The 27859-nt window shown below is 38.0% G+C and overlaps 3 protein-coding genes across 10 annotated transcripts in view; 1 reads left to right on the top strand and 2 right to left on the bottom strand.

The window, feature by feature from the left end:
* Nucleotides 1-6774, bottom strand: part of EIF2S1 (eukaryotic translation initiation factor 2 subunit alpha) — a 21849-nt gene extending 15075 nt beyond the window's left edge. The window contains exons 1-2 of the mRNA XM_060140894.1: nt 6444-6774; nt 2221-2469 (exon numbers count right to left, since the gene is read on the bottom strand). Of these exons, the coding sequence (XP_059996877.1) occupies nt 2221-2461 (241 nt within the window). The 5' untranslated portion in view covers nt 2462-2469; nt 6444-6774. The remainder of the gene's footprint in view (nt 1-2220; nt 2470-6443) is intronic.
* ATP6V1D (ATPase H+ transporting V1 subunit D) lies at nt 6256-20027 on the top strand. Of its 5 annotated transcripts, none has more exons than XM_060140918.1 (9): nt 6256-6692; nt 11639-11756; nt 12538-12617; nt 14215-14282; nt 15006-15050; nt 16146-16249; nt 16700-16766; nt 17936-18014; nt 19129-20027. In XM_060140918.1, the coding sequence occupies exons 1-9, from the start codon at nt 6667-6669 to the stop codon at nt 19268-19270; spliced, it is 729 nt and encodes a 242-aa protein (XP_059996901.1). In that variant the 5' UTR covers nt 6256-6666; the 3' UTR covers nt 19271-20027. The 5 variants fall into 5 exon arrangements, with proteins under 5 accessions (XP_059996901.1, XP_059996917.1, XP_059996892.1 ...); XM_060140934.1 differs by having other exon boundaries at nt 6260-6743; XM_060140909.1 differs by lacking the exon at nt 6256-6692 and adding an exon at nt 7084-7252.
* A 1353-nt stretch (nt 20028-21380) lies between these two features.
* The window catches only part of PALS1 (protein associated with LIN7 1, MAGUK p55 family member), a 103043-nt gene continuing 96564 nt past the window's right edge, over nt 21381-27859 (bottom strand). For 2 of the 4 annotated variants that reach the window (XM_060140851.1, XM_060140824.1), the window contains 2 exons: nt 24558-24730; nt 21712-22794 (listed from right to left, as the gene is read on the bottom strand). In XM_060140851.1, the coding sequence (XP_059996834.1) occupies nt 22734-22794; nt 24558-24730 (234 nt within the window). In that variant the 3' untranslated portion in view covers nt 21712-22733. Of the gene's footprint in view, nt 21651-21711; nt 24731-27859 lie in introns of those variants that run through there. The other 2 variants (XM_060140834.1, XM_060140841.1) reach the window with 2 other exon arrangements.

The following is a 27859-nucleotide window of genomic DNA, read 5'->3' on the forward strand; positions in this document are numbered from 1 at the left end:
TGTCTCTCCTTTCTCTAATCCCTATCACTACTTTCCAATTGTTGTGGTTGTCCAGAACTCTCATCTCTGGCTCTCAAGCCATTAAGACTGTAGGTTTTCCCCTAGAATTTTCAATGCCCTGCTTGGAAGTTGTCTGTAACATGCATTCAGTCAAAAAACTGTAAAATTTATCCAGTGCAGTTCCTTTCTTCCAAGTGTCAACCTGCCTTCAGTTTCAGCCTGCTTTTGGTTGCTCCCACTCTCCTTGAGTAATTTTTACCACCTGTTCAGATACTTGTTCAGGGTTTATAGCCGTTATGATGAATGGTTTATCCAATAGGACTTAATCTTCTAGTAACAGAAAGGATCCCTTCTATAGATCTTCTGCACTTTGCTTTTTTTCTTATCTTACCCTGGAGATCTTTTCATATCAGAATATTCAGATCCCATTCTGTATAAAATTGCCTTGATTGGTTGTGTCATGATTTATATAACCACAATTTAGATTGTTGTTTCTTGTTTTTAATTAACACTGTAAAAACAATGCTATTATGAAAATAAATTTTTACATGTAAATACTGTACTTATACAAGTTTACCCTTTCACTTTTTCTGATGGCAGTTGAAAATGTATTTGATTCCTTTTTGTGTATATATTTCATATAATAGGAAAGCAATATAAGATAAGACACCATTCGAGGTCCTACTGGAGCAACAACGAAACACAAGTTTAAGGAATAATCTCAGTCTTCAAGCAGTTTAAAAAATGGAAGCTGGGGAGGGTGGCACAAGTAAGTCATATCAAAGCATTTAGAATAATCAATGTGCTAAGTGGTAGCACCACCTAAGGGGTAATACAAGCTGCCTCGAAAGTTTATTGTCTAAGATTATAATCAGAAAAGAAGTCAGTTATGTATAAAATTATTCATTTGCAGAAGTATCAATTAACTAGGTGGCTGAGGAGATTCAGAAAGCCAAGCTCAGTCAGGGTGACTGATTGGTCTTTTAAGCATGATGGTAACCACTTGCCTGAAACTAAAATCTAACAAACTATAGTAAGATGACTAAAACAAATTATCTTAACTATATTAAGCCAGTTGAAGACAAAACCTACTCAATGGTATTATACAATATATTTAGAAAAATTGTGTTCACAAAGGTGAAGATTTACATGGGGTCCAAAGAAGGGGCACCCAAAGAGTAAATAAATGAATACCTATTCATCTCTGCCAGAAAGATCCCATAGGATCTGGGGGTCACAAACATTCTGATTATCAGAGACATACAATATTGGGTTTTGGGTGTGTGTCTGCAGTATACTGCTTTTTTAAAGACATAAAAAATATTCCTAAAATCCACTTACCTTTGCCCAATTTCCATCACTTATTCAATAACCTGATTACTAATCTAACTCTAAATCAATAAAAAGGCACCTGACAAATATGAATGAACTAGTACTCTGGTTTGCTTATTTGTCTCTCTGAGTTTGGTGAGTTTGGCAATGAGTCAATTATCAAGATCCCGATAACCTCTGGGAATAAAATTCAAGTTACTTGGCTCACAAAAACTAGTCCTGGGATGTACTAATTAAACCACTACTGGGCTTCCCTGGTGGCATGGTGGTTAAGAATCTGCCTGCCAATGCAGGGGACACAGGTTCGAGCCATGGTCCGGGAAGATCCCACATGCCGCGGAGCAACTAAGCCCATGCGCCACAACTGAGCCTGCACTCTAGAGCCCACGAGCCACAACTACTGAAGCCTGCATGCCTAGAGCCCATGCTCTGCAACAAGAAAAGCCACCGCAATGAGAAGCCCATGCACTGCAACGAAGAGTAGCCCCTGCTCGCCGCAACTAGAGAAAGCCCGTGCACAGCAACAAAGACCCAACTTAGCCAAAATAAGTAAATAAATAAATAAAATTAAAAAAAAAAACCACCAAAAAAACCCCAAAACACTACTAACTTAAAAGGTCTTGTTTAGATGGTTAACTAGCACCCTTCTCTAACAACTCTGTATGTAAAAGAGTTTAAAGACAAAAGGAGGTGTTTTTTTTCTTGTTTTTTTTACTTCAGTAGGCAATTTACAAAAAATATATTTTAAAATAAATCATTTTAAATCAAAAATTTCCAGATATAAATTATTTAATATATGAATACTTATATATTAAATATAAACTTATATTTAATAAGTAAATATAAATTTTTTAAATATAAATTATTTTAAATCTTTTTCTCATTTACCTTTTTCTTTGTCCACTCTGATAACAACCACACATTCATTCCTGCCAATTCGGATGAGTTTGTTTATAGAACGGATACGCCTTCTGGACAACTCACTCAGAAGAATCATGCCTTCGATGTTGTTGTATTCCAGCAAGCTGACATAAGCTCCCATTTCAGCAATGGACCTTACATTCACCATCACTACGTCATCCACCTCAGGAAATTTGTGCTGATAAAATCTACAACTTAGACCCGGCATTCTGCAATCTGAACAAAAGAATCAAGTAAGTATTCAGTTAAGGTCAAAATGTTAAAATGTCAATTTTCCACATCTTGCCACTGGAAGAAGTTATTGGTTTTCTCCCCTCTTTAAACTTCTTAAATGGTACCAGAAAACAGAGGAATGTTCTGGAACCAAGCTTTAATTTTTATTTTGCTCCACATTTTTGTAAGGCTTGCGTGATTCTCTACCATCAGTTTCAGAGGAATCATAAAAAATAAACGACCATTTACAAAGTCCTGACACTGAAGGATTAAAGGTATACCTTAAGAGTAAAATATTATTTTAATACTTTAAGAAATAACAAATGATAGGAAGCATCACTACTATTATAAACCTGTCAGAAAAACTAAAGCTATTCTTCCTCCAAGTCAGCTAAGACTGGATATGTTACCGCCTGCTACATGAAGGGAAGACTCTTCCAACAAATTAAATCCTAACCCTAACCATATATCAAATGATATACTCTATTATTTATTATAGCCAAAATTATAGTATCACATGTCAAGACAAAAACAAAAAATTTATTAATCACAAAAGACAGTAATCTGAATTTTTTTCCTCTTAAACTTGAATTTAATTCACAACTACCATAATTTTTAGCTTCCACTTTTCCCATTACTCCCAAATATTCTTCTCTTTTGTTGAATAGTTATACCCAAGCTCGAGAACAGCTTTATAGATTCCCACTACTATAAAGTTCAAGTTTCTCTTAACCTCCACACATTAAATATATTTAAAACTACTCCCTTTGATCCACCCAACCTATTTTCAACACCACTCCTATTATGACCCACAGGCCTAAAATCATACCATATGTAGAAACACATTTTTAAAAGGAAGCTTTCAAATTAATCATAGTTGATAATTTTCATGTTTTTCTGCTAACCTTAACTAACTTACTATTGTCAAAGCTCAGAAGACAGGCAATAATAAGACCTAAGGTCCTATGAAAAATTTGTGAAACTTCACCTACTAACTTATTTTTTTTCATATTAATTGGGAAATAAGACTGTCATTACTTATCTTAAAGACAGAACACCTACACCCAGCTCATAGAACACCAGAGTTCTGCTTCAGAGCAGTTTGAGAACTTGCTACCTGCACCCACATGTTTCTTCCTAGTGGCTTACCCACTGATTTATACATTTTTCCACTACCTACAGGGTCCTATATTATCTGGCCACTGCCTATCTCCCTGAGGTATCACTTTCCTCCTAGTCTTCCCCATTTTATAGATGAAAAACATGAAGCATGGGTTAAGCATCTTGTTTTGTCATATACTGCTAACAAGTGACAGTCAAAATCTGAACCTATGAAGTTTGAATCCATAGTTTGTGTCTTATACATCAGGCTATATTTTCTCTCAATATCACTGATAAATACATGACAATCAGTAAAACATCTTAAACAAAAAGCACTATCAATGTACATATTCAGTGCTGGAACATAAACTATAAATTAGTGCAAACTTTTAGTATTAACCTATCCCGTATAACAAAAAATAAAGCTGCATATTAGTAATAGTGGCAGAGATATATTTCTCTTTGAAGCCTGACAAAACAGGGATTTAGCAAATAAAGGGAAGCAGACATTCAATTACCCACCAAGAAACAGCTGAGCTGGTTGTTTCATTTTTAAACAGGGCTTTTTTTTTTTCTTGGACAACTGTTGTCAAATATCTGCATGTAAAGTACTAAAATTTGAGAGCTGAAAAAGTTTCAAACTGGATATAAAAATAAACGTTATGGAAATGTATGAAACAGTTTTAAGAGATTTAACAGGTGCTAACCACTTTTACTCACCAAGTTTCTTCAAATAGTAAAGCCAATAATTTTGGAGAAGCAAGACTTAATTCAATTGTAAAAGAACATAGGCAATCGTGTAAAAGAATCCTGAAGGGAGATATGGATGCTAATGCTTCAGGAGGTACAAGTCTCTTTGCAATAGACGGTGTAAATAAAGGAATACTGCTAATGGTATGTCATTCCCAGTAAAAGACAAGTAATGGAGTATAAAAAAATCTACTTTGCAAAAGAACCTGCATAATGGTTAACAGATTTTGAACCTATCTCCTTATTTATGGAAATATTATGCTAATAACACTAACTTTGAAAAAAATCAGTCAGGAAAATAGGAGTCACACATCAAGTATCTATCAGCCCTTTTACATAATTTTCAAAGCACTTCGACTTATTTTATTTTGCCCTCAATAGGGTCCTCAAGTCAGGCAAGTAGCATAGCCTGACTTTGGGAATAGTTCTAGACATGGGTTCCAGACTTCGCTCTCCTACTTACTAGCTGTGGCTGCTTGGGAAATGCATTCCCATTAACTGTAGTTTCTAGTGTGTGCCACGTACTTCACCGGTTTGTGGCGGGTATCAAATGAAATAATATACATGTGATAAAATTTGGAAAGTGTAATGTGCTATACAAATATAAGCTATTAAAAGGCAAAGGAGGTATCATTTCCATTTTGTAACTTAATTCATTAAACAATTATTATTAAAATAAAGTATTAAATGACTTCCTCAAAGACAAATGCTTACTAAGTACAACAGGAGCTAAATCCAGGTCACCTGACATTGACTCCAGAGTTTAACCCACAAAGCCTCAATATGTCAGAGTACTACAATACAGTATGTGTTCTCCAGTAAAGAACACCCATCTTTCAAAATACATGAACTGAATTCCAAGATAATTTCAAATACCCTGCAATGTCAGTAATTTTGCCTGGTCAAACAGCAGGCAGGACTTCTTAAACCACTGCATGGTCAAGTCGCCATAATGGATACAGAAGTCCACATTCGTTTCCAAAGTAAAGTATGATGTGATAGAGGCAACTCCCGTGATCATTCTGATTCGGCCCTAACACTTAGTTACGTTCTGAATGCTCGTTTTTACTACATAAATGCTACACAAATAAAGCTTTTAAACTAGTTCACTGTCATTGAAATAGGAAGCACCCATCTCTAAAAACATTACTGTGCATCTTTTTGAGATGTTTTGAGAATCGCTAACTGTCATGTGGCATCCAATGAACTGAGAAGAGGCAGTAAAGCTCTATGTAAATAATTCCAAACTGTTGAAAGACACGGAGTTACAAGGTTTTTTCCCCTTGGATAACAGCTTAAATCGGTAGAAAAAACAAGACTTCTTGGCTACACCTTTTCCCCAAGAAACAATGTTTCTTATTAATGAACGTTAAAGTAGCCTAAGTTTGGGGGCGCTGACAAAAGGGACCTGAAATTCCCGTATCTTATGTGTTTTAGTTCTGCTTAACCGTAAGATCACAGCGCGTATTTCTACAAGTCTATTCTCATCGGTGCTGAAACACGGCAAACCGATACGAAAAGTAATAAACTCTTCAGTAGGATCTTTTAGTGCCATCTTAAGGAGCGACTCACTCTCCAGAAACGCACCACTCCAGCAACACAGGGCGAAAGCAGCTTCGATTTTTTTAATATCACTTATCAGATGAACAAACTTGGATCTTTTTTTTAACCCAACTCTTGTCAATATCGTGGCCCAATCAACGGGTTCCTTGAAGTGCCAGATCTGGTTACAATTGAGAGTATTTGCTGGGGCGGAAGAAAAAAAAGGATGGAACTCTCAGGCCCGGAGAGGGCAAAGTGTTCGCGTCCCGGGGCGGGGGCGTCACGGCATTCTCCCAAGGCCGCCCCACCTCACGGCGTCCCCACTTGAAGCACACTGAAAGGGCTGTTCAGTCACTCGGCCCGCCTCCCTTCACGAGAGGCCTCCGTTCGCACCATGACACCTCTGCTACACGGGGAGACCGACACGGAGCCGGCGGGCGGTGGCAGCTGTGTGCAGACACTTCCCGCGCAGGGACGGGAGAAGGAGGGGGTGTTAGCCCGGGGCCTACCCTCTATCGATCACCCATGTCACTGGACACAACCAAAGTGAATTCCTGGAGAAACCGATCGGGGCGACTAGTCACCTGAGGTATGTGTGTGAATCCCGCACTGGTGTCCGGCGCCACGCTCTTCAATCGGAGAGACCAGACTTGATACACCCGTAGCAGCCGCCGACTCTCCTCAGCGTGCGCTTCGCTCGACCCCACCGCGCATGCGGAACCACCTCGCAGCACGCAAGCGCCAACAGGATGGAGGCCCCTCTTCGTCACTGACCATGGAGTCCAGGTCCTCCGAGAACAAAGAAGAATGTGGACCTTAGGAGGACCTGAAAAGTACGTTTTCTCGCTGTCTTTAGCTTTCGCTAAGTAACCTTCAAGGCGCAGGTAAGAGGGAGGACTCTGATTCCTTGTCCCTGAAAAATAAATCCTCTCTGAAAGCTTTAGTCAACCATGAGGTGGCGCTGTGACCAAAAATGAAAAGTGGAGGAAGAGAAGGAGTGTACTCTTCCCTGTTCATTCGCCTCGCCCTGCGCAGCCGCCTGGGAGCTGCAGACTGCGGGGGGCGAGGGTGGGGGGCTAGAAGACGAACCGGAAATGAGAGGCGGTTCCGGGGTGCGCGCGCCTCAACATCCGGGCATCGCCTTCTTCCTGTCGCCTTCCCCACACCCCTACCCCCAACCCCTACCGACAGGAAGCGGAAGTTAAGAAGGCGTATCCTGGCTGCCTCTTAGCAACGCCAGGGGGGGTCACGGGACACAACCAGCTGACTCAGGTAGAGCTAGACTCAGTGGGTGGGCTTGTTGCAGCCACGATTGCCCGTCCAGGGACCCGGGCCGAACAGACATCGTCAGAATGGCGGCCAAAGACCGAATTGAAATCTTTCCCTCGAGAATGTAAGTAAAAGAATGGAACGAACAGGTGTTCAGGAAGACCTGCCCGAGCCGCTGTCCCTCCATACCCTGGACCAGCAGCGGGGCTCCTTGTTTCCTGGGCCGACCTGAGCTCTCTCCAGTCTCTTCTCGTGAGTCCAGGGCGAGGCTCCCTGAGGGGCCCCTTACACATTTCTCTGAGTGAACCAGACTGGACAGGGCAAGTCCAGCCCGTGAGAACAGGCGCCCGGCCTGCTGGCTTTTGTAGAGATCAGCTGACTTTAGTCATTAATCGAGCCATTCATTCCATATTCCCTTATTGATCCGGACACTGGATTTATATAACTATGAATCGTCGCCACTCTTGCCCTAACAGAGCTCACAGTTTAGTGGAGGGATAGACAAGCGGACGAAGTTTGATAAATGCTTGTGTTTTTTTTTTTTTGCGGTACTAGGGACTCTCACTGTTGTGGCCTCTCCCGTTGCGGAGCACAGGCTCCGGACGCGCAGGCTCAGCGGCCATGGCTCACGGGCCCAGCCGCTCCGCGGCATGTGGGATCTTCCCGGACCGGGGCACGAACCCGCGTCCCCTGCATCGGCAGGCGGACTCTCAACCACTGCGCCACCAGGGAAGCCCTGATAAATGCTTTGAGAAGAGAAGTCTACTGCGGTGGGAAGCAGGCTTCTAAACCAATTTGGGGGTTGAATCGAATCGCCCTAAAGTGGGCGTCAGGTTCGATCTTGGATACCCATACTCATTTTCCAAGATCCCCTGAAATGTCACATGTGGTGGGAAGCTAGACCTGAATTTCCGAGGCACTCCTTTTGTCTGTCACTGTTGCATGTCATTCAGACTTCTGTTAATATCACCCATCACATTGTAAAGTGCATATTTGTTTATGTATATTTACCACTGAACTGTGAGCTCTCTCCAGGATGAGAAGTGTCTTGATTATTAATCCACAGAAGGTCCACAAAAAATGTTACTTAAATGAACCCATGCCGTGGAATCTGTTCAGTTGTGGCCTCCTTTTCTCTTTGGGCCTGAATTCTTTGTCAGGAGAAAAATTTTGAGTTTTCTCAAACGTCCCTAACAACGTGTGGAAGGTGAAGATTGTTCTTATTTGCCCTCTCCCCCTCCCCCTCTTCCTTTTCCTCTTTTTTTCACTGAGGAGCAGAAAATCAGTTTTGGCTTTGACACTTAGATCTTTTGATTGTGGTCCTATCTCTTTGGGGGTGTTCTGCTGTTTTTCTTTATTTTGACTTTTTCTCAGAGAATCTGAGGATGCTTTAAAATAAGAGTTATATTTTAACCCCCAAACCTAGATTTCTGTACCTACCTGGGTGGCTACAGCTTTTAATGAAATGAAGGGGTTTTTGTTTGTTTGGTGTCTACCTTTGCCTATTGACTTTCTAATAGCTGTTAGTCCTAGGTGGGAAGTAAGTCAGTTGTGGAGAAAGGCAGTGCCTGTGAAATAGATAAGGCTCAGGACTACCCTGGGGTAGTGAGGACTGTAGAACTCCCAGCACTTAAAGACTGACTCCATCCAAACCTCTGCCCTAAGAGACACCAGACTCTAGCATGGCTTCTAGTAGCCTAAGGCTATGTTCCTAGAATGACTCCAGCCCCTAGTAAAATGCCTGCTCGAGAAAACTCATCCAGCCAGAATTTACTCTTTGTTCTATGCAACACCTGAGACTATGCCCCTGACCTCCCTTCCTTAATTGCCTGCTAGCAGACACAGCTGGCCTGATGGCACTTCCAATGCCCAACCTTTTGGAATTTTTCTCTGACTCGCATCCACTCTCACTCTCCTTACTCATTTTAAAATGCCTAATCACCTGTGCACAATCAGAAAGGAGCTCAGCTCTTTCCCCAGCTGTCAGTGGTTACTGAATAATATCTGTTTTCACAGGTTTAATGTCTGGCTGTGTTTATCTTTGATAGTAGTCAGAATGTTGACATTTTGTTTTGTTTTGTTTTTAGTTTGAGACTAAGAGGTGAAAATACACTCTTTGGGCTTAGACAAGAATGATAGGTTTGTGAAGGTGAAAATTGCTATTTGAGAGCACTCAGCTTGCCGATTGAGAGGAAAATCAGGTGCAGGAAGTAACTGCTTCTCTAAATATTTTCCCCAAGGCTTATCAGCAGGTACTTTGTCATGTAGTCAGATGTTTTTGATTCAGCTGGAAGCAAAGTCATCATCCTAGCTGAAGGTCAAACATTTTTTGTAGGGTCAAGCAGCTCTGTAACTTGTAAAAGAACAAGTGTTTAAAGAGCGAGGCTAGGAAACACACTAGTGACTTCTGTTTCAGACACTACTACCTTACAGTGTTATCCTGTGAAATGGGGCTGTCACCCACTTAGGCACCAGAGAGAGCAAAACAAGTTTAGAGTGGAAGCAAAAGAGGCATGACGGATTTGGAGTCAACAGAAGTCAGTCACATCCAGGTTCTCCTACATACTGGCTATAAGCCTTTGGGCAAGTCACTCTTTGAGTCTCAAGAATTAAAATTTGTCTATTTCATGAGAAAAGAAATTAAATATAGGAGGAAATTAAAATTAGCGTGGTGAATTCAGTTTTATGAACCAGTTCACCTTTTTACTGTAAACTTGCTGCCATTTGCAGTACTAGGACTTGACTTAAATTTGGTTCAACTCTTTGAGCCCAAAGTCTGGTGGTTAGTGTCAACAACACGGTATGTTAAATGTACACATTGGGGTGCATAGCTCTTGCTCAGGCTGGAAGCTGAACCAGCTTCACTTGGTTAGACCTCCAGTGAAGCTAGTCAGTGCAAATTCAGCCACTGATAGCTAGTTTTTCAAAGACAGAACTGTTCACCTGAATTATGTCCCCTTAATCCCCTTAATAAGTCCCCTTAATAGGTGAGGTAGTATGGCACATGGTTGGGGTACAGTGGACCTAGGTTTGAACCTTGGTTAAATCCCTGGAGTCAGAAATCTGTTTCAGGTCTTGCTCTGCATTTTCTTCACCGAGTGACTGTGGGAAAGTCGTTTCACTTTTCTGAGCTTCGTTTTCCTATCTTTCAAGATAATGTCTAAAGCCCCTTCCAGCTATAGAATTATTTGAGTAATCTTTGGCCTATGGTAGAAGATTCAGTATAATCTAAGAATTTAGTCAGAAGTTTAGCAAAAACTATTTTGCAGTTGGTAATAACACCAGTCATACGAAATTATGTCCCCTTAAATCACTTTAGGTATGTTATACAATTGATTATTGAATCTTATTATCCTTTCTCATTATTAAATTTTATCTGGCATATGGTAGCAAGAATGGAAATGTCAATTTCTGCTGTTGCTTTCTTGACTTTGGTTTTGGGGTTTCTGATGAGAAAAGATTGAAATAGGGAGGTAAGGAGATTTAAGTGGCTTGTCACTTCTCAGAAGTGTTTACTTATATGTGTCATTTGTTACCTGGAGTCATTTACAAATTAGTAAAGTGATTGGTAGTAGAGTCTTAATTGATGATATCAAAATACTTCAATGCCACACTTTTAATGGAAAAAGTGATAAATGATTGTGGTATGAAATACAGAAGGTAAAACAGAATATAGTAGTAAAAAGTAAATCCATCTTTTTCACTCAACCTCACTTTCCAAAGGAAACTGTTACCACTTTCTGTGAACCTCTCTAGAACTATTCTCTTTATATAAGCACATTCATCCCTTACTGTGCATAACTGAGACAATGTAATATGAGGAGCACATGCAGATCTACCTTCCTCTTTTTTTTTAATGGCTTCATATCATTCTGTTGTATGATGAACCGTGATTTGTGGAACATTTAACTTGTTCCCACCCTTTTGCTATTATAAATAAGGCTGGACTACTCGTTCTTGACCTTGTACATGTTTTTGTGTACATGTGGGAGTAAATCAGGGGGATAAATCCCTTAAAGTAGAATTGTTGGTCCTGAAGGTAAATGCATTTCAAATTTTGACATAATCATTGGACAGATTTTTTTTTCTTAGTGCATCCCTAATGGAAACATATACTGTTTTAACTCACAAATCAAGTAATTATTTAAACTATGCTGGTATCATAAAATAGTTCTAATAAATATTTATTAAATCATAATAAAATTTATTAAATTATTAACCAATTATTAAGTAATATTTATTATAATTTATTTATTAATGTTATTTATTAACTTATTTATCAAATTATTAAGTTCTTATTTATTAAAGGATTGTTTCTGTTTTAAATAAAAAAGCCTTTTTATTTATGGAACACTGAGGGTGGAAATCTACAGTATTGAGAAACCAATTAAGCCTGTCAGTTACAAATGGTATATATTCTTGCTCTCATGACATCAAGGAATTCGCATAATTTTAACACCATATTGGAGAAGTATTTTTATTTTAAATGTCTTTAACTTTATTTACATAGGGCACAGACCATCATGAGGGCTCGGTTAAGAGGAGCACAGACAGGTCGAAACCTCCTAAAGAAAAAATCTGACGCCTTAACTCTTCGATTTCGACAGATCCTTAAGAAGATAATAGAGGTAGAGTGAAGTTTGCTTAGAATTGTATTTATTTTAGAAGTATCTATGGAAAATCCAGCACGACTGTTGGCATTTTAATTAAACATTTTTCTTTCAAAAGTAAAAATGCCATTGTAAATGTAACAAGTTTCAGAAAGTACATTTAATAAGATTCAAACTCTTTACTCTTGCCCCCAAACCCCACTTGATCTGCTCTGGCCCCTGCCTGCCCCTCTGATCTCATTTGGAGCTTTTTTCCTAACATCCTCCTCTAGCACCTTTGCATTAGCTGTTTCTAATGCCCGAAATGCTCTTTCCCCAGAATTTATTATAACTGTCCTCTGGCCTGTCTGGTAACTTTCTACCCACCTGTCCCAGTTTTTCTTCTCTTTCAAAAAAAATTACTGTGTATTCTTAAACATTAAATATTCCAGATTTTAGAATCACTGTGCCATTAGGATTTTGAGAGCAGTATAGTGAATTTAAAAGATTAATTTGAGCAAAACAGCATGGACTCATTCAGGAATAAGGTCGGCCCTTCAGTAAAGATTCAGTTTTCTATTTCTTAGTGCCTTTGTTCCAGTATTTTAATTATAAAACTCATGGTTTTGCAACATTGTTAGTAACCATAACCAAAACTGTTCAAGCAAAATTGGATATATTTATTTTATTGTTACCAAATCAATATTTACATGTACACCTGGTGTAAAATACTGATGGTTGTTAAAGGAACATGATTATGATATGATTTTTCCCTGTAAAAAAACTTGGTTTTATTGGTTGTTGGTTTTTGCTTTTCCAGACTAAAATGTTGATGGGTGAAGTGATGAGAGAAGCTGCCTTTTCACTTGCTGAGGCCAAGTTCACAGCAGGGGACTTCAGGTAAGAACACTTAAGTGGGGTGTTTTGAAAAACAAAGTGCTATCATGTTCATAATTTCATGTAAAAGCCTCTTTTAATTTAAAAAAAATACATAAGCATTAAAGACAAATGATATAGTAATAATAAGAACACTTTTAACCCCATCACCTTAACACTTTTGTGTTTATTACCACCCACGTGTATCTGTTACATAGTTGCAGGCACAGAATACTTAATATTTTACAGTCCATTTTCATTTAGTATTGTATCATAAACATTTTCCCCTATTTTCACAAAGCTGCATAATCTTTAGATGTATGATAATGTATTAACGTTTTCCTGTAATGGTGGGCCTTTGGGTTGATTTTCAGATATTTGGATTATTAGAAAAGGTGCCATGAACATCTTTATGTATATATTTTTAAATTTCTGTTGAATTATTTCCTTAGGAAAATTTTTGAGAATGGAATTGGTTGTTTAAAGGGCATGGACTTTATGGCATATGTCAATGTGTGCTTTACAAAGTGTACAAAATGGCTTAGTTATTGCTTTACATATGTTATGTTTGGTTATGTCATTTGATTCTCCAAATAAGCCTGTGAGGTGGACCAGGCGAGCATTGTTGTTCTCAGTTTAAGTTTAGTGCCTTCCTAAAGTCAAATGACTACTCAGGGGCAGAAGTGGAAGTTTTCAGGGTTTTTGATTTTAGTCTTCTTTACCAATAACACAATGCCTCCATTCTTAGTTTGTGTTATCTGGGAACATTACCTGTGGACAGTCTTACAGCTTGAGGGGCATAAGAGCTTTTTTCTTTTTTTCTTTTTTTTTTTTTTTTGGCGGTACGCGGGCCTCTCACTGTTGTGGGCTCTCCCATTGCGGAGCACAGGCTCCGGACAGTAGGCTCAGCAGCCATGGCTCACGGGCCCAGCTGTTAGGCGGCATGTGGGATCTTCCCGGACCGGGGCAGGCGGACGCTCAACCACTGCGCCACCAGGGAAACCCGACCTTTTTTTTTTTTTTTGTCATAAGACGTTTTGAAGTAGTAGACTTTTAATTTTTGCCAGTGTTGGTAGGATAACAATTTGCATTGACTTTTCCATGAGAGAGCGGGAATAAATAGTGTGTATGTGGTATGTGAAGGTGTTTTAGGGTGGTTATGAGGAAGACACTTTATTTTGTGATAGTAACAGGTGGGAAGTCAGACAAAGCCAGATGGAAATTAGATAGATTCCAAGGTAAAGGAATTGAACTCCTGCTTAGGCACACCTACAGATTTGAACAGCAAACCCAGAAGGAAGGAACGTTTTCTCCAAATTACATTAGTGGAAAGAAAATCCCTAAAGTCACATCCATGCACCACATGTCTGATTGAAAACTTAAGCAGCCCATGTACATTAAAATCATTCTTTGTATTCTTATGGCTAATGTTTGAATATTGTTCATACTTTGCTCTCTGAGGCCCTCCTCTGGTAGCAGTGATTGTTCTTTTCTGAAAGAAGACAATCATCAAAGCATAATCATGACATCTTACTTTTGTTGAAGTCACCTGATGGGTCCCTGCTGGTTTATTTCTCACTCTAAAAACTCAACTAAATCAAGGCCTTTTCTTTTTCTGCAGCACCACAGTAATCCAAAATGTAAATAAAGCCCAAGTGAAGATTAGAGCAAAGAAAGATAATGTAGCAGGTAACTTTTCAACCCTTTGGAACTCTTGGCAGAGAAAAGATAACATTTTTAAATTAACCCGTTTATACAGCAAGATCTTGATGGCCCAATTAATCTTTTCTCCTTAGACAAAGTTGTTTGGATTTACATGTTAAAACTTGTTTACTGGTGGTTGCCAGGGGATGGGGGTGGGGAAAGCTATTGTTCAGTGGATGTGAAGTTACAGTTATACAAGATAAATACATTTTAGAGACCTGCTGTACAGTAGTATAGTTACAGTTAATAGGGTGTTGTGCACTGAAAAGCTTAAGAAAGTAGATCTCATGTTGAGTGTTCTTAACACATACACACAGGAAAAGGGACACAAATCTTTTGGAGGTGATGGATATGTTTATTACCTTAATTGTGATGATGGTATCATGGGTATATGCATATTTCTATACTCATTAAAATGTATACATTAAATATGTGCAATTATTTGTATATTATGTATACCTCAAAGATGAAAGAAAAAAACAAACAAACATTGTAACAGCCAGATCCCTTACTAAGGATAATTTGACTTTTGAATAGGAATGAACACTTAAGGAAGGTTCCTAAATTCATTCATTGAAACCAGTTACAGTTCCAGGCAATCTCTTGACTTTTGAGTATTTGCTGAAAAAGAAACACAGGAAACAGTGGTTAAGAAACAGTACTTCAAGGACATGTTTGTGAATCCATATATGTTTCTGTGTTTAACAGGTGTTACTTTGCCAGTATTTGAACATTACCATGAAGGAACTGACAGTAAGTGTGAAACCTTTTATGTGTGTGTCTCTGGGTTCTTCCAGTTCCTCTTTAAATGAAACTGATTCTGGAAAATGATGATAAATAGACCTGCTTAGAGTTCAGTGGTTCCAGTGTTGGAAACCTTCTCTTTTTTTTATTTTTTTTTTGGCCTCGCCGGGCAGCATGTGGGATCTTAGTTCCCCAACCAGGGATCAAACCCATGCCCCCTGCATTGGGAGTGTGGAGTCTTAATCACTGGACCGCCAGGGAAGTCCAGAAGCCTTCTTATCAGATATATTTGGGACAATAGTTTATCAGTTAATCAAAAAAGTGTTATTGCAGGGAGTCACAAAACATTATACATTGCTTAAAATATTTTATTTCAACCTAGAAATTTATAGAGTCATTTGCAATTTTAAAAATATAAGGCCATGGCCTTTCTTTGAGTATGAATCCACTGATTAGACTTCCATGTTGTCTGTCTGCATAAACCACACCCACAATGTATTGTTTATAATTTCCAGTTTGGGTCTTTTTAAAGTACAGTAAGATCTTAGGCATTGTGATACAATCTGAATGCTGAATCTTCCTAGACTTTTATAGCCAGCCTGCCCGATTTTTTTATAATTGTCTCACCTTTTCCTAATTTGACAGCATGTTTCAGGTAGTAATGCATCTTTGTTGAGTCTTTCCAAAGTAATCAACTTCCTTTCATAGAAACAACAATATTCTTTCTTTGGCCCTCATATTAAATTGGTTCACATCAAATATTTAGTACTGCTTGAATAAAGACGTAGAATATTCTAGAGAGTCACCTGTTAACAGAAAGTGTCAACCGTACTGGGGCATCAGGCAGTATAATCTACAAAGGGAAGGGGTGCATTCGTTAATCCAGCAAGGTAACTTCTCCTATAGTTAGATTTAGAAAGTATCCTTGTGCAAAACTACTCAGCAACATGTCCTACAGTTTTGGGGGAGTGAAATGGGCACTTAATGTTTGGGTTAGTGAATTTGTTTTTCCATGTTTGGTATTATTCTGACTTATGTTCTTTTGGGAAGTTTATGGGGAAGATTACACCCTAAATACAAATGTTGTCTGACTGGTTCTTTCAGGTTATGAACTGACTGGTTTAGCCAGAGGAGGTGAACAGTTGGCTAAACTGAAGAGGAATTATGCCAAAGCAGTGGAACTACTGGTGGAACTAGCTTCGCTGCAGGTAAGTTTCTGAAATGGTGGCTTCTGCACCATTGTCCCTACTTTTTACTACTAACAAAATGTTTGTGCAATGGTATAGTTTCACTCTTGGCTAGGTGAGAACAGCAATAGTCAATATAGATTTAAATGCAAATATAATATGGTTTATGCATGAAAGCCTTTTTTTCCCCCCCACTTTGTGGCCAGTTAATATATATCTAGGTCATTAGTGTATGATTCTCTTCTCATGCCATCTTTATAACTTCAGGTGAGTCTGAAGTAAACAAATTCTAATAGAATGGAAATCATGTTAGCTCTATGGAAATCTCATAAGAATTTTCTGTTCTTTAAGTATGTTGAAGTAGTCTTGGTTTCCAAATGTTTCTACAAGTGCTGAGTGAAGGCAAGTGGTGGACAGGGCATGAGTAGGAAGACTTTGTGCTTACATTATTAATTTATCCTCTTATTTTAGACTTCCTTTGTTACTTTGGATGAAGCTATTAAGATAACCAACAGGCGTGTAAATGCCATTGAACATGGTGAGTGTAAGCTGCTGTGAGGCTCTTTGTCCATCCTCTTGTCCGCACCTCCACATTTGTCACGGACCTACTAGGAATCAGGCACTGATCACCTGCTGAATAAGATGTTGCCCCTGCCCACAGTAGGAAGGGCAGTGAGTCAGTAATACAGATAACTGTTAGTAAATCCTCTGATAGAAGTGTGTGTATGATTTAGCGGGTAGTTAGAGGAGAGTGGTGAGTTAAAAAGTACGGAATGTTTTACTCATTTCTGATTATTCATGAATAAAAGGTGAAACTATTTCTCAAGAGCCCTAATGTTTTTGTAAGTTCTTTCCAATGACTGAGTGATAAATGTTTTTGAACACATGAAGTATTAAACTTTAAAGCTCTCTTTCTTAGGCCTTATGTGCTGTTCTTCTTGATTTCTAAAAATAAATTTTCCCATTGGATGCATTTATTTTCCATCTCTCATTTCATTATTTTAAAACTATGACTGCTGAATGTTGCCACAGTACTTTTTGCTTAAGAAACTCAGTTTTCATTAAAGCAACACTTATTCAATTTTAAAGTAAGAAAGGAGCAAAATTTGAGCAGCAAGGAAATTATTTTGCTTGGGCTCTATTAGTGTTAAAGAGGAAGTTATCTCATTGTTTAAAAACTTAAAACACATTTCCTGACTGCTTGCTTGTGCCAGCCTCTTGCATGGAATTGCAAGCAAAACAAAATGGATAAGGTAACAGTTTCAGTTCACAAGGAGTTCACATTCTAGAAGCAGAATAGGCAAATTCTGTGTAAAGTAGAACCTTATGATTGACACAAAATTCAACTTACTGTATTCTCTCTGCTCAATGCTCCAGTTTTTAACAATGGATTGCTGTTGTATTTAAAATAACATCTATTTGTAACATATGGTTCAATGTTACATATTCATATAAATTCAGTATATTCAGTGTTGTATATATATCACGGTCCAGACAGTATGAGGGCATATTCCAAAATATTTATAATTAGTTAACTATAGAGTGGTTGGATTATACTTCATTTTATTTCCCTGTGTTTTTGTTTTTTGCATTAAATGTACATTTATTTTACAGTTAGAAAAAATAAGTTACTGTTATACAAATGAGCACTGGCAATTTGAAAAAAGATTTGAAGTTCTCACTATATATATATTTTTTAAACCCTAGTCATCATTCCCCGGATTGAACGTACCCTTGCTTATATCATCACAGAGCTGGATGAGAGAGAGAGAGAAGAGTTCTATAGGTTTGTTGGAATTTGCAGTTATTGATCATTTTTTGTTTTTCCATATTCCAAAAGCTCGATTTGCTGAGACATGTTGGCTTATGTTCTTTAGAATTAGCACAGCTTGGGACTTCCCTGGCAGTGGTTAAGACTCCACGCTTCCATTGCAGGGGCCATGGGTTTGATCCCTGGTCAGGGAACTAAGATCCCACATGCAGTGCAGCGCGGGCAAAAAAAAAAAAGAATTAGTACAACTTGTATTTTATTCTGATAAGAAACAAGGAATAATATTGCCAAAGGCTGTGGAGATAGATCTGTGCCAAGTTTTGCACACACCTAAAATATGGCATCTCTGAAAACTCAGGCCCTTCAGAGAAACTATAAATAGCCTCGATAATTCTTTAAAATGAAACAATGATTTAGATGGGGTGTCTCCCACATAAAAAGAAACTGGAATTAATCAGTCAATCAACAAATATGTATTGCATGTTGGAAATGTTCCAGGAGAAGGTATAAAGTACTTGGGGACATTACATAATAATATAAATCATACCATTAGAAAGTCAGAGTACTTGGAGAGAAATGATACCTGTACAGGAATTAGCTCTGAACATTTAGAGCTAGTAGGGACAATAAATACTAAATAGGTGGTGTGCAGGGGTCAGTGTGTCAGTTTCAGAGAAGTGGGAGATAGGTGAAGGCAGGCGTATTCAGGAAAGACATAGCTGTCTTGGACCTTGAGTAGCTTCTGAGTATGATTTATAATCGTAATTAGCAAAATTTAGTTTGTCCTTCAGTTGATGTGCAGGGTTGTGGTAATCCAGATTGAATGATCCAAAATTTTAGTGTCTGAATGCTGAAAACCTGTTCCATTATCAGGGAATGGACATCAAAGTTTATTCACCCTGAGACAGGAGCTTTTGAAATCAGTTATTAGCTTAAAATATGTGTGTATTCTACCTCAAATCTTTTTTTTTTTAAATGGGTTATAAATATGTTACTGAAATTGAAATTAATAAAGGTAGAATTTTGTTCTACTTTGTAGGTGTTTATTATCCTTGTTACAAAACTAGAAGAAATCAATTCTACTTAGTACCAAAACAGCATTCAGAAAATTCCCTCCTTTATTTTATAGGTTAAAGAAAATACAGGAGAAGAAAAAGATTCTCAAGGAAAAGTCTGAGAAGGACTTGGAACAACGGAAGGCAGCTGGAGAGGTGATGGAACCTGCTAATCTTCTGGCTGAAGAGAAGGATGAGGATCTTCTCTTTGAATAATCTTTCCTGCTCTGATTCCTTCAGAAGGCCTAACATGGCATCATTTTAATTCACGGTGTGTAGGTTTGGTATGTGTGGCTATTTAATTTTTGGCCTAAGAATTTCACCAGTTGTAAAATTCCCTGTTGTCCGTTTATGGGATTACCTTTGCAGAATCATAATTCAACAACCATTTATCACCAATGATATTTGGAGAACCTGCCCAGAAACATAGAATTTATTCTGCGAAGTGTCACCCTACTCCACTTACATGTCTGTTGCAAGTGACCTGCTTACCAACATATTAAGAAATTCCCCTTAGGAAACAGCAGTGGTCTCAGGCCAACACACGTAGGCCAGCTACTGCTGGAACACCCTTTGTTCCTACCTACTTGCACACCGTTGTCTGAGATTGCTGCAGCCATCCTTGTGTTAGTTACTGTGGGACTTCTCTCCTCAAACATTATGAAAACCTTCACTTATTCTTCCTTGAATCACAGGTCTGTCTTGTCTGTCATGGGAACAGTTCTGCCAATTCAAATGTGACTATGGTAATATACAGTAAAATGACTTAAAAATGAGTTGTTCCTTTTTTAATGAATTTACTGCTAAGTTGTGTTCTTATGCTCAGATCACCACATGGGATTGGCATCCAAAAAGAGCTTTCTCTGCAGACATGTATGAAGTGGGTAGCTTCCCTTTTCCCCCTTCATAAACTTACTGAGGTGAGTGAGTGATTGTTGAATTTTGGGATACTAATAAATATGATTGCCAATGAGTTAAGAGGGCTTATTATTACTGCTGTTTTTTCTAAGAAAAAATAATTAATTCCCATTTGAGAGTAATAAGGTAACTGTAGTATTTTATAATCAGTAACAACTTGAGGCATTTGAATGACCATATTGGGTGACTGAGGTTTTTAGTAGTTTGATCTGGTGTGAGCCATCCATGATTACTCAGGCTTTCCTGCACTCAGTTATAGGCACTGTTTGACATGATTGGCCATGGAACAGTTTTTAATTAGTGAAATTGTGACACTAGCCTTAACCGTATTGTGTTTAAATCAACTGATATCACAGCATAGACTAATTTTAAAGTAATTTTGCATACATTTAACAAAGACCTACTATAAAATAGCTTAGTGGTATTAGACATTTGTGTTTTATCTATTATTATCTCATCACAACAACCATTAAGAGGTACATATTGTTTTAATCCTGCATTTCACAGAAGAAAATTTTGAGGCACAATGAGCTTGAAGTGGTGAATCCCAGATTTAAATCCAGGCAGTCTACCTTCAGAATTTTTACATCCTTAATTTCTATCCTTTTTGCCTCCCCTATGTTAAAAACTTTGGGTAAAGGTAAAGACATAAGGCCTGTCCTGGAGGAGCTGATTTTTAGGAAATCCTGTTGCTGCTCACAATAAAATCTCAGATTCAATGTAAATTCAGTAGTGATTGGAAAACCAACAACTGAGTTCGTAAGTCTTGAAAATATAGGTAACAATGAACTGCTTAATATTTAATCCTCCCAACACTCTAGTGAGTTATAAATACCATCATCTCCATTTTGCAGGTGGAAGGCAGGCCAAATGTATCTTGATTTCAGAGCCTTGGTTCTTAAGTGGTATGTATGTATGTACGGCTCCGTAGGAGGCAAAAATTAGCTGGAAAGTAGATGCAGAGAGCCAGGTTTCGTGGGTTTTCATTTAGATAAATTTATGTTCAACTTAAGGAACTAAGCCAGAGAAGTACCCTAGAGTTTTTCCTGTGGCACCATAAACCTCTGGTACTTACTGGCTTTGGCTACATAAGTGTAGAAGATTTTACAGTTTAGCATATTGTTAAAAAGAAAGAGACAAGAGTGGACAGAAAATTTGTTGTGTAGGGTTGGGGTGACTGGAGCTGTATGGGAAGGGAGTAGATCAGGAATAGGAATAGAAAGCTGGACTGGGGTAGCATGTGTGTGTATGTGTAACAAACACTTTCTGGTACATGATTGGCGGCCTTTGGGAGATACAGGGTAGGTATTATAGAAAAAGGGGAGGGATGAAGAATGGAGAATGAAAATATGTTATATATTTGTCAACAAGTCATCCTATCCTCAGTGTTCTCAAATTGGTGGTTGCATGTAGTGGAATTCGCCTGAGTATTACGTACCTTCTTCCCCAGAAAACTAGTTCCAGAGTTCACAGCTTTAAGTTGTCTATCTATCTATCAATCATCTTTAATACAGTTTAAACAATTAAGGAAACAGAACCTACATTTGTGCCAGTAGGGGGCACTCCCCCACTGTGAAGAATAAATTAAAACGTATTTGTGTTTCACCCAGAGGTTCCAACGGACTTGATTCTGGCAAAACTTGAAGACAAGGGTGGGTCATTTTAGATGTGTTGACACCTTGAATGGTAGAGGATATAAACACAGCAAGAGAAAGTATTCAGTGACTTTTTAAATTTGAAATATAATTTTACTTTTTATTTTTACATTACAATGTGCAGTGTTACATCTCAAACAACAGAGTGCAGATACAGGCAGGATAAGAGTACAAAGGAGAATTAACAATAGATGTCAGAAAGGTTACCTTTATTAAGGCTAAATCCCTGGTTTAAATTTTCCACACACATTCACAGAATTACATTCAAATTATTCCTTAGGCCATGAGAAAAGGAAAAAAAAAATCCAGACATTAGATTTTCATAGAAAGCAAATCTGGATTAATCTAAACACTATTCTCCTTTCTGTTTGTTCTGACTTAAGGAAATTTAGTAAAGGAAGATTATTTCCTTACTTGAACTAATGTACATTTCATTAGCGATTGGTATCATTCCTATAAGTGGTTAAGACCTCCCTCCACACTGGGGTCTCCAATCAGAACCACAGAGGGACAGGAAATGGAATTGGCCAGAGCGGTGTAGGGCACAACTAGGTGGAGAGCAAGGCTTTTTTCCATTTTCTTTCAAGGAAGTCAGCAACAACTCAGTTTTCACTTTGTAGGGACTGTGTCGAATATCAGCACATCCATATCACCAGTATTGAGGAAAGTTGGGATATAAACATTTCTATCCCTCTACCACTGCTGATGAGGAAGGAGAAAAATATATAGGACTTAACTGATCCCCAAAATACCTCATCAGCTTAGATTTTCAAGAAGTATACTACGGCATAGCATGTGCCTCGGTAGGGGACTTGGACTTGCTTGTTAAAGCCATGCCTGAGCCTGCATAGCACATGGCCCTAGTGTTGGCCCTGTGGTCTACAGGTAACTCAGGGACTAGCGCGGCAGCCGCTTACTGACACCGCCTGAAATCTCATTCTAACTTGACTCAAACTGCAAACGTTTTAGATCGTAGGGTTGAAAATAGTTGTCAGTTATGATAAGCAGCTCACAAAACTCCACTGTCTACCACAGACTACCTTTCATTCCTAAAGAGAAAGTATACTGGAAAACTGAAAAGATTAAGTACTTACAGTGCCTTGTTTTCAGTGCTGAAAATCACTGTGACCTTTGCATTTTCCTGCCATAAACTGGAGTGTTTCAGACCTGAAGAGACAGTATGTATGGCATTCCTTACCTCAACCTAGGAATGTTACTTTCCTCCTAAGGAACATTATCTTGAAAGTATTTCCACACAAGATATATTCCACAGCCAACTTTGAGGCCATGTGAATTTCAACAGAAATAGGCAGCATATAAACTGTCTACAATTTGTTCAAATAATATTATGCAAAGGAGAAAAACTCAAGTATGTACATGACACTGAGACAAACTACTCATTAAAAACAGTTGCTTATGTTAAATTAAGTGACAATTCAGTATTATTCCAGTGTTTAGCTTTGGGAACAGGAAATTGTAGCTAAAGTCACCATATAAATAAAATCAAGACATTCACATTTGAGGTTGTTTGTCACACATCACACCATCCCTTAAGCCTTGAAAATACTACAAATTAACTTTCCATGCCAATTACAGAAGTTGAATTTTAAAGCTACAAGCTATAGAGACAGTATGAAAGTTTCATTAGCTTAAATGTTTTATGATTTAGCTTGTTGCATTCTGATCATAAGAGGCAGACCTTATCAGGATAAAAACCTATTTCTATATGCTTAACTTTTCCCCTGCAATGTTCTTTTCCTAAAATGTTCAAATGACTTTCAGGTCATCTTTTCCTTCTGATCTCAAAGTCAATTGTCATATCATTTCCCTCATATAATTTTATTCCAATGCTGAACAAGTGTAATCAATGACCATTTGTCAATCTATTAAATATTAGTATACAGTACAGCAACTATATTGATCACAAATTCCAGTTTATTACCTACATATATGGCACAGTCATCAAATTATACTGTGCTCATATATAAAAATGAAAAAACTGTCCAATGTGCTATGTCCTTTTATGCATGTAAAAAACTATTTGCATCATGAGGAAGAAACTTAACAGTCAACAGAGTTTATATCAATATCTGCCATTCGTAAAAATGTAACTTATACATTCTATTGTACTATGCAGATCAGGAAAAGGAAGTAAAAGTTACCCAATCCGTTGCAACGATTAAAGAAAAAAATTCAGAAAATCATTATACCTTTAAAAAGATCAGCATATGTTGTACATGTTTTAGAGCAGAGTCTAAAACAGGTGTGACCGTTGCATAAACCTTTCACATGTGCAGTGAACTCTGATCCACAAGTTTGGGCTAAAAAATTGGTGCTTCTAACGGAATGTTTTTATGAATTAAAAGACATACAAATGAATTCAAGCCTAACAGAGTAGCTCCAGACCAAAGTGGCACCATTTTTTTTTAAAGTAGTTCTGGTGACTAACCAAATACTGTTGTCTTGCCCAGTGCACAGAAGCAGTTTCCCTTCACCCACAAATTCCCATGAAGTCATTTAAGTTAACTGTTAAGTAACATCAATATTTATTACTATGTGAGACATGGACCATTGTGTATACACACACAAGTTTTTCATGGAAATATGACTAGGCAGAAAAGAGTTGGTTAGATGAAAACAGAATTAAAAGGTTTTTATGTGGATAAAATGGAACTGCTCTGTTGAAAACTTCCATTTAAAATCCCCAAATGAGGCAAGAACCTCTAAAGCCCATGTACAGAGAATAAAGAATGCTGTTAATGAATTGCCTAAGGGGATTTTCTTCTCACTAGTTCAAGATCTAAGAACAGGTCTACAATTTATACTGCCTGCCACCTTCTCAGAGACTTGCTCAGGTATCAGGGCTATCTTCCTATTGGCAGTTTGCCAGATCAAGTCCAATCATGCCACAGAATGGATGTTTCCTTCACCTCAGCCAAGTGGATGGCACCCACTGAGGTTCAGTATCAAGTTTGTTAATCAACCTAAGCAATTCCTGATAGGCTTTATCAAGATCCGAGTTCACAATTGCTGTGTCAAAGTAGTGGCCATTGTTCTGCTCCATCTCTCTAGTCTTCTCAATGATTTCTCTCAACTCTTCAGGCTGCAAAGAGAAGATAAGAATTATGAGGTAGGGGCTTCCCTGGTGGCGCAGTGGTTGAGAGTTCGCCTGCCAATGCAGGGGACAGGGGTTCGTGCCCCGGTCTGGGAAGATCCCATATGCCGCGGAGCGGCTGGGTCCGTGAGCCATGGCCGCTGAGCCTGCGCGTCCGGAGCCTGTGCTCCGTCCGCAACGGGAGAGGCCACAACAGTGAGAGGCCTGCGTACCGCCAAAAAAAAAAAAATTAAGAGGTAGTCCATTCCTTACCAAAATATACAATGAGTCAGAGATGGCTGAAGAACAAGAAATGGCCTTAACACTGCTTTCCTTCTGTCTCTCAAAATACTCAGTCTCCAGTGTTCAACCCAACCCTGTCATGGCCACAGGGATTTCCTTTGCTCTGGTATCTTCAGCACTGACACTGTGAACCATTTGCAACTCAATATAACCTGTTTATACTGCTATTTAGGTTTTTATATATTTCTGTCTTATCCACAAGAAGAGGCTTCAAGAGCACAGACTGTTACTTTGAATTCCCTACAGACGTCGTTTTCAAACATTTCAGGGCACCATAACCTCTTCCTAAAAATAACATCTTCTGTAACAGTGAACCTTTCTGGCAGGACCTCAAGTGCCACCTGCTCTTGGCTCTTATAAAGAACCCCTGCCCTCTATATCTGTTGCAGAGTTAAAAAGAGTAAACATCATGAGAAAAGGATCAACAGAATGGGTACCTTTTTCTATGAAAACACTGCTGGAAATCCAAGATTTTAATTAATATATTTTTTGGGGGAAATAGCTTTTAAAATTGCTTCTCTGCTTTCAATACACAAAGGAGGTCTTCAAGATGCAAAAACAAGTATCCTAAGAAGAGTTTGGGAAGCCATATAGAGCAGGCTACTTTAAAATAATGCATAAAGGAAACAGCTGTTTCACAGATAAGCAGATGGCAAGGTTATATGCAAAACTTATCGAGAACCTTCTGATAATCAGGCACATGTGTCCAAGAAAGTGAAACTGCCCCCAGATAACCCCTGTTGATGAAGAGAACTAATTAAATGTCCATATGTCTCAGACATAAAGGCCACACATCAATACTATATTGGACCCACAATACCAAACAATTTGTATTGTTCAACTGGTTGAACTTTTTTAACAGAAGGAAAACATTAAAAATATGACAGTGTATATATGTCCATGCCACTCTCTCACTTTGTCACAGCTTACCCTTCCCCCTCCCCATATCCTCAAGTCCATTCTCTAGTAGGTCTGTGTCTTTATTCCGTTTTACCCCTAGGTTCTTCATCACCCTTTTTTTCTTAGATTCCATATATATGTGTTAGCATACGGTATTTGTTTTTCTCTTTCTGACTTACTTCACTCTGTATGACAGACTCTAGGTCCATCCAACTCACTAGAGCCGCATAGCACAGGGAGATCAGCTCGGTGGTTTGTGACCACCTAGAGGGGTGGGATAGGGAGGGTGGGAGGGAGGGAGATGCAAGAGGGAAGAGATATGGGAACATATGTATATGTATAACTGATTCACTTTGTTATATAGCAGAAACACACCACTGTAAAGCAATTATACTGCAATAAAGATGTTAAAAAAAAAAACCATAGTAGAAGAAAGTAGTTACAAATACCACCTATGACCATGTGACCAGTTAAAGAAATAAGGACTGTAGTTGTCATAAGTATTTCTTCATTATTTACTTCAGAATACATTTTTATTAAAATATCTTTGTTTTCTTCCCTCTCTTATTTCCTTATCATGTATGTAACATAAGATCGTATATCATAGTGTTAAGTAGTATTAATTTTATATCACTGTCTTTAAGTTATGGGATATTAAAGATAAAAACAAACATAAGTCAAGGGAAAAAAAATGACAGCTCTGGCTTGTCCTGAATTAGTTTCTTGTGTGGCCCTCTAATTTTCGTTCTGGAATGTTGTGCATCTGGCTCTGGTACACAGAATCCTTTGTTTCCCAGCAGGGACTCTACTACACCACAGTAACTGAACATACTGTGACATTCTGGTTAAAACTTATGTCTACTCAAAGCTGAAGATTATTGAAAGAACATTCTAGAATTCAAGGTAGACTCTAAACCTTGTGTTACTAGATTTGAAATATAAATGTTAAGCCCCACATCTTACATAGATTCACACGAATATCTAATCCACCTAGTTTTTCTTTATCAAATTTAAGTATTCATCTTTTGCCAAAATGACTTATTTACTTGGTAGTTTATGTTTTAATTTTTCAAATTACAATTCATGACGAAATTGAAACAAAATGTTTTTGCTCAAATATCTTTGGCCTGAAAAAATTATCTATAGGCAGAATTGACCACAATAGTTCATACTATTAGTTTACCACTCTCAAGCCCCCATTACAGCAGAACAGATTCACAGTACAATGAAATAACTGATTATTTAAATTTTGCATTTGGTGAGGAACACCATCACTTTCTTAGTTAGCACTATCTCACAGAGTTAAAATTGAGAATTTGTTTTTACTCAACACTTCTACTGTGTGATAAAACACTATTAAATACCAAAGAAGATAAAACATAAAAGGCAATCAGATACACCACCCTTTACCCAACAGCTGCAAAATATACATTCTTACTGGTGTGCAGGAACATGCACCAAGATAGAACAGATACTGGGTCATAAAATAAGACTCACCAAGATTTGAAAGACTGACATCTTACAGAGTATGTTCTCTTACCACAATGGAATTGTAGATCAATAAAATATTTTATAAATCTCCAACAGATGGGAATTAGATACTTCTAAATAACCCATGGGTTAAAGAAAATGACAGAGGAAACTAGAAAATATTTCTAACAAAATGGTAATGAAAAATATAACCTTAATTTGTAGGATGCAACTAAAGAACTACTTAGAAGGAAATTTATAACTTTATATTAGAAAAGAAGAAAGGTTTAAAAATCATCTAATTTTCTTCAGAAACTATAGCAAGTGCAAATTAAAGCCAAAGTAAGTATAAGAATAAAAATAAGTCAATTAAATGGAAAATAGTCAAACAATAAAGAAAATTAACAAAAATGTCTCCCAACTTATTTCTTTTTCTAAAGTGTTTTGGTTATTCTTTAAAATTTC

Source organism: Lagenorhynchus albirostris, chromosome 1 (genome assembly GCF_949774975.1).
Source record: "Lagenorhynchus albirostris chromosome 1, mLagAlb1.1, whole genome shotgun sequence".
Lineage (NCBI taxonomy): Eukaryota > Metazoa > Chordata > Mammalia > Artiodactyla > Delphinidae > Lagenorhynchus > Lagenorhynchus albirostris.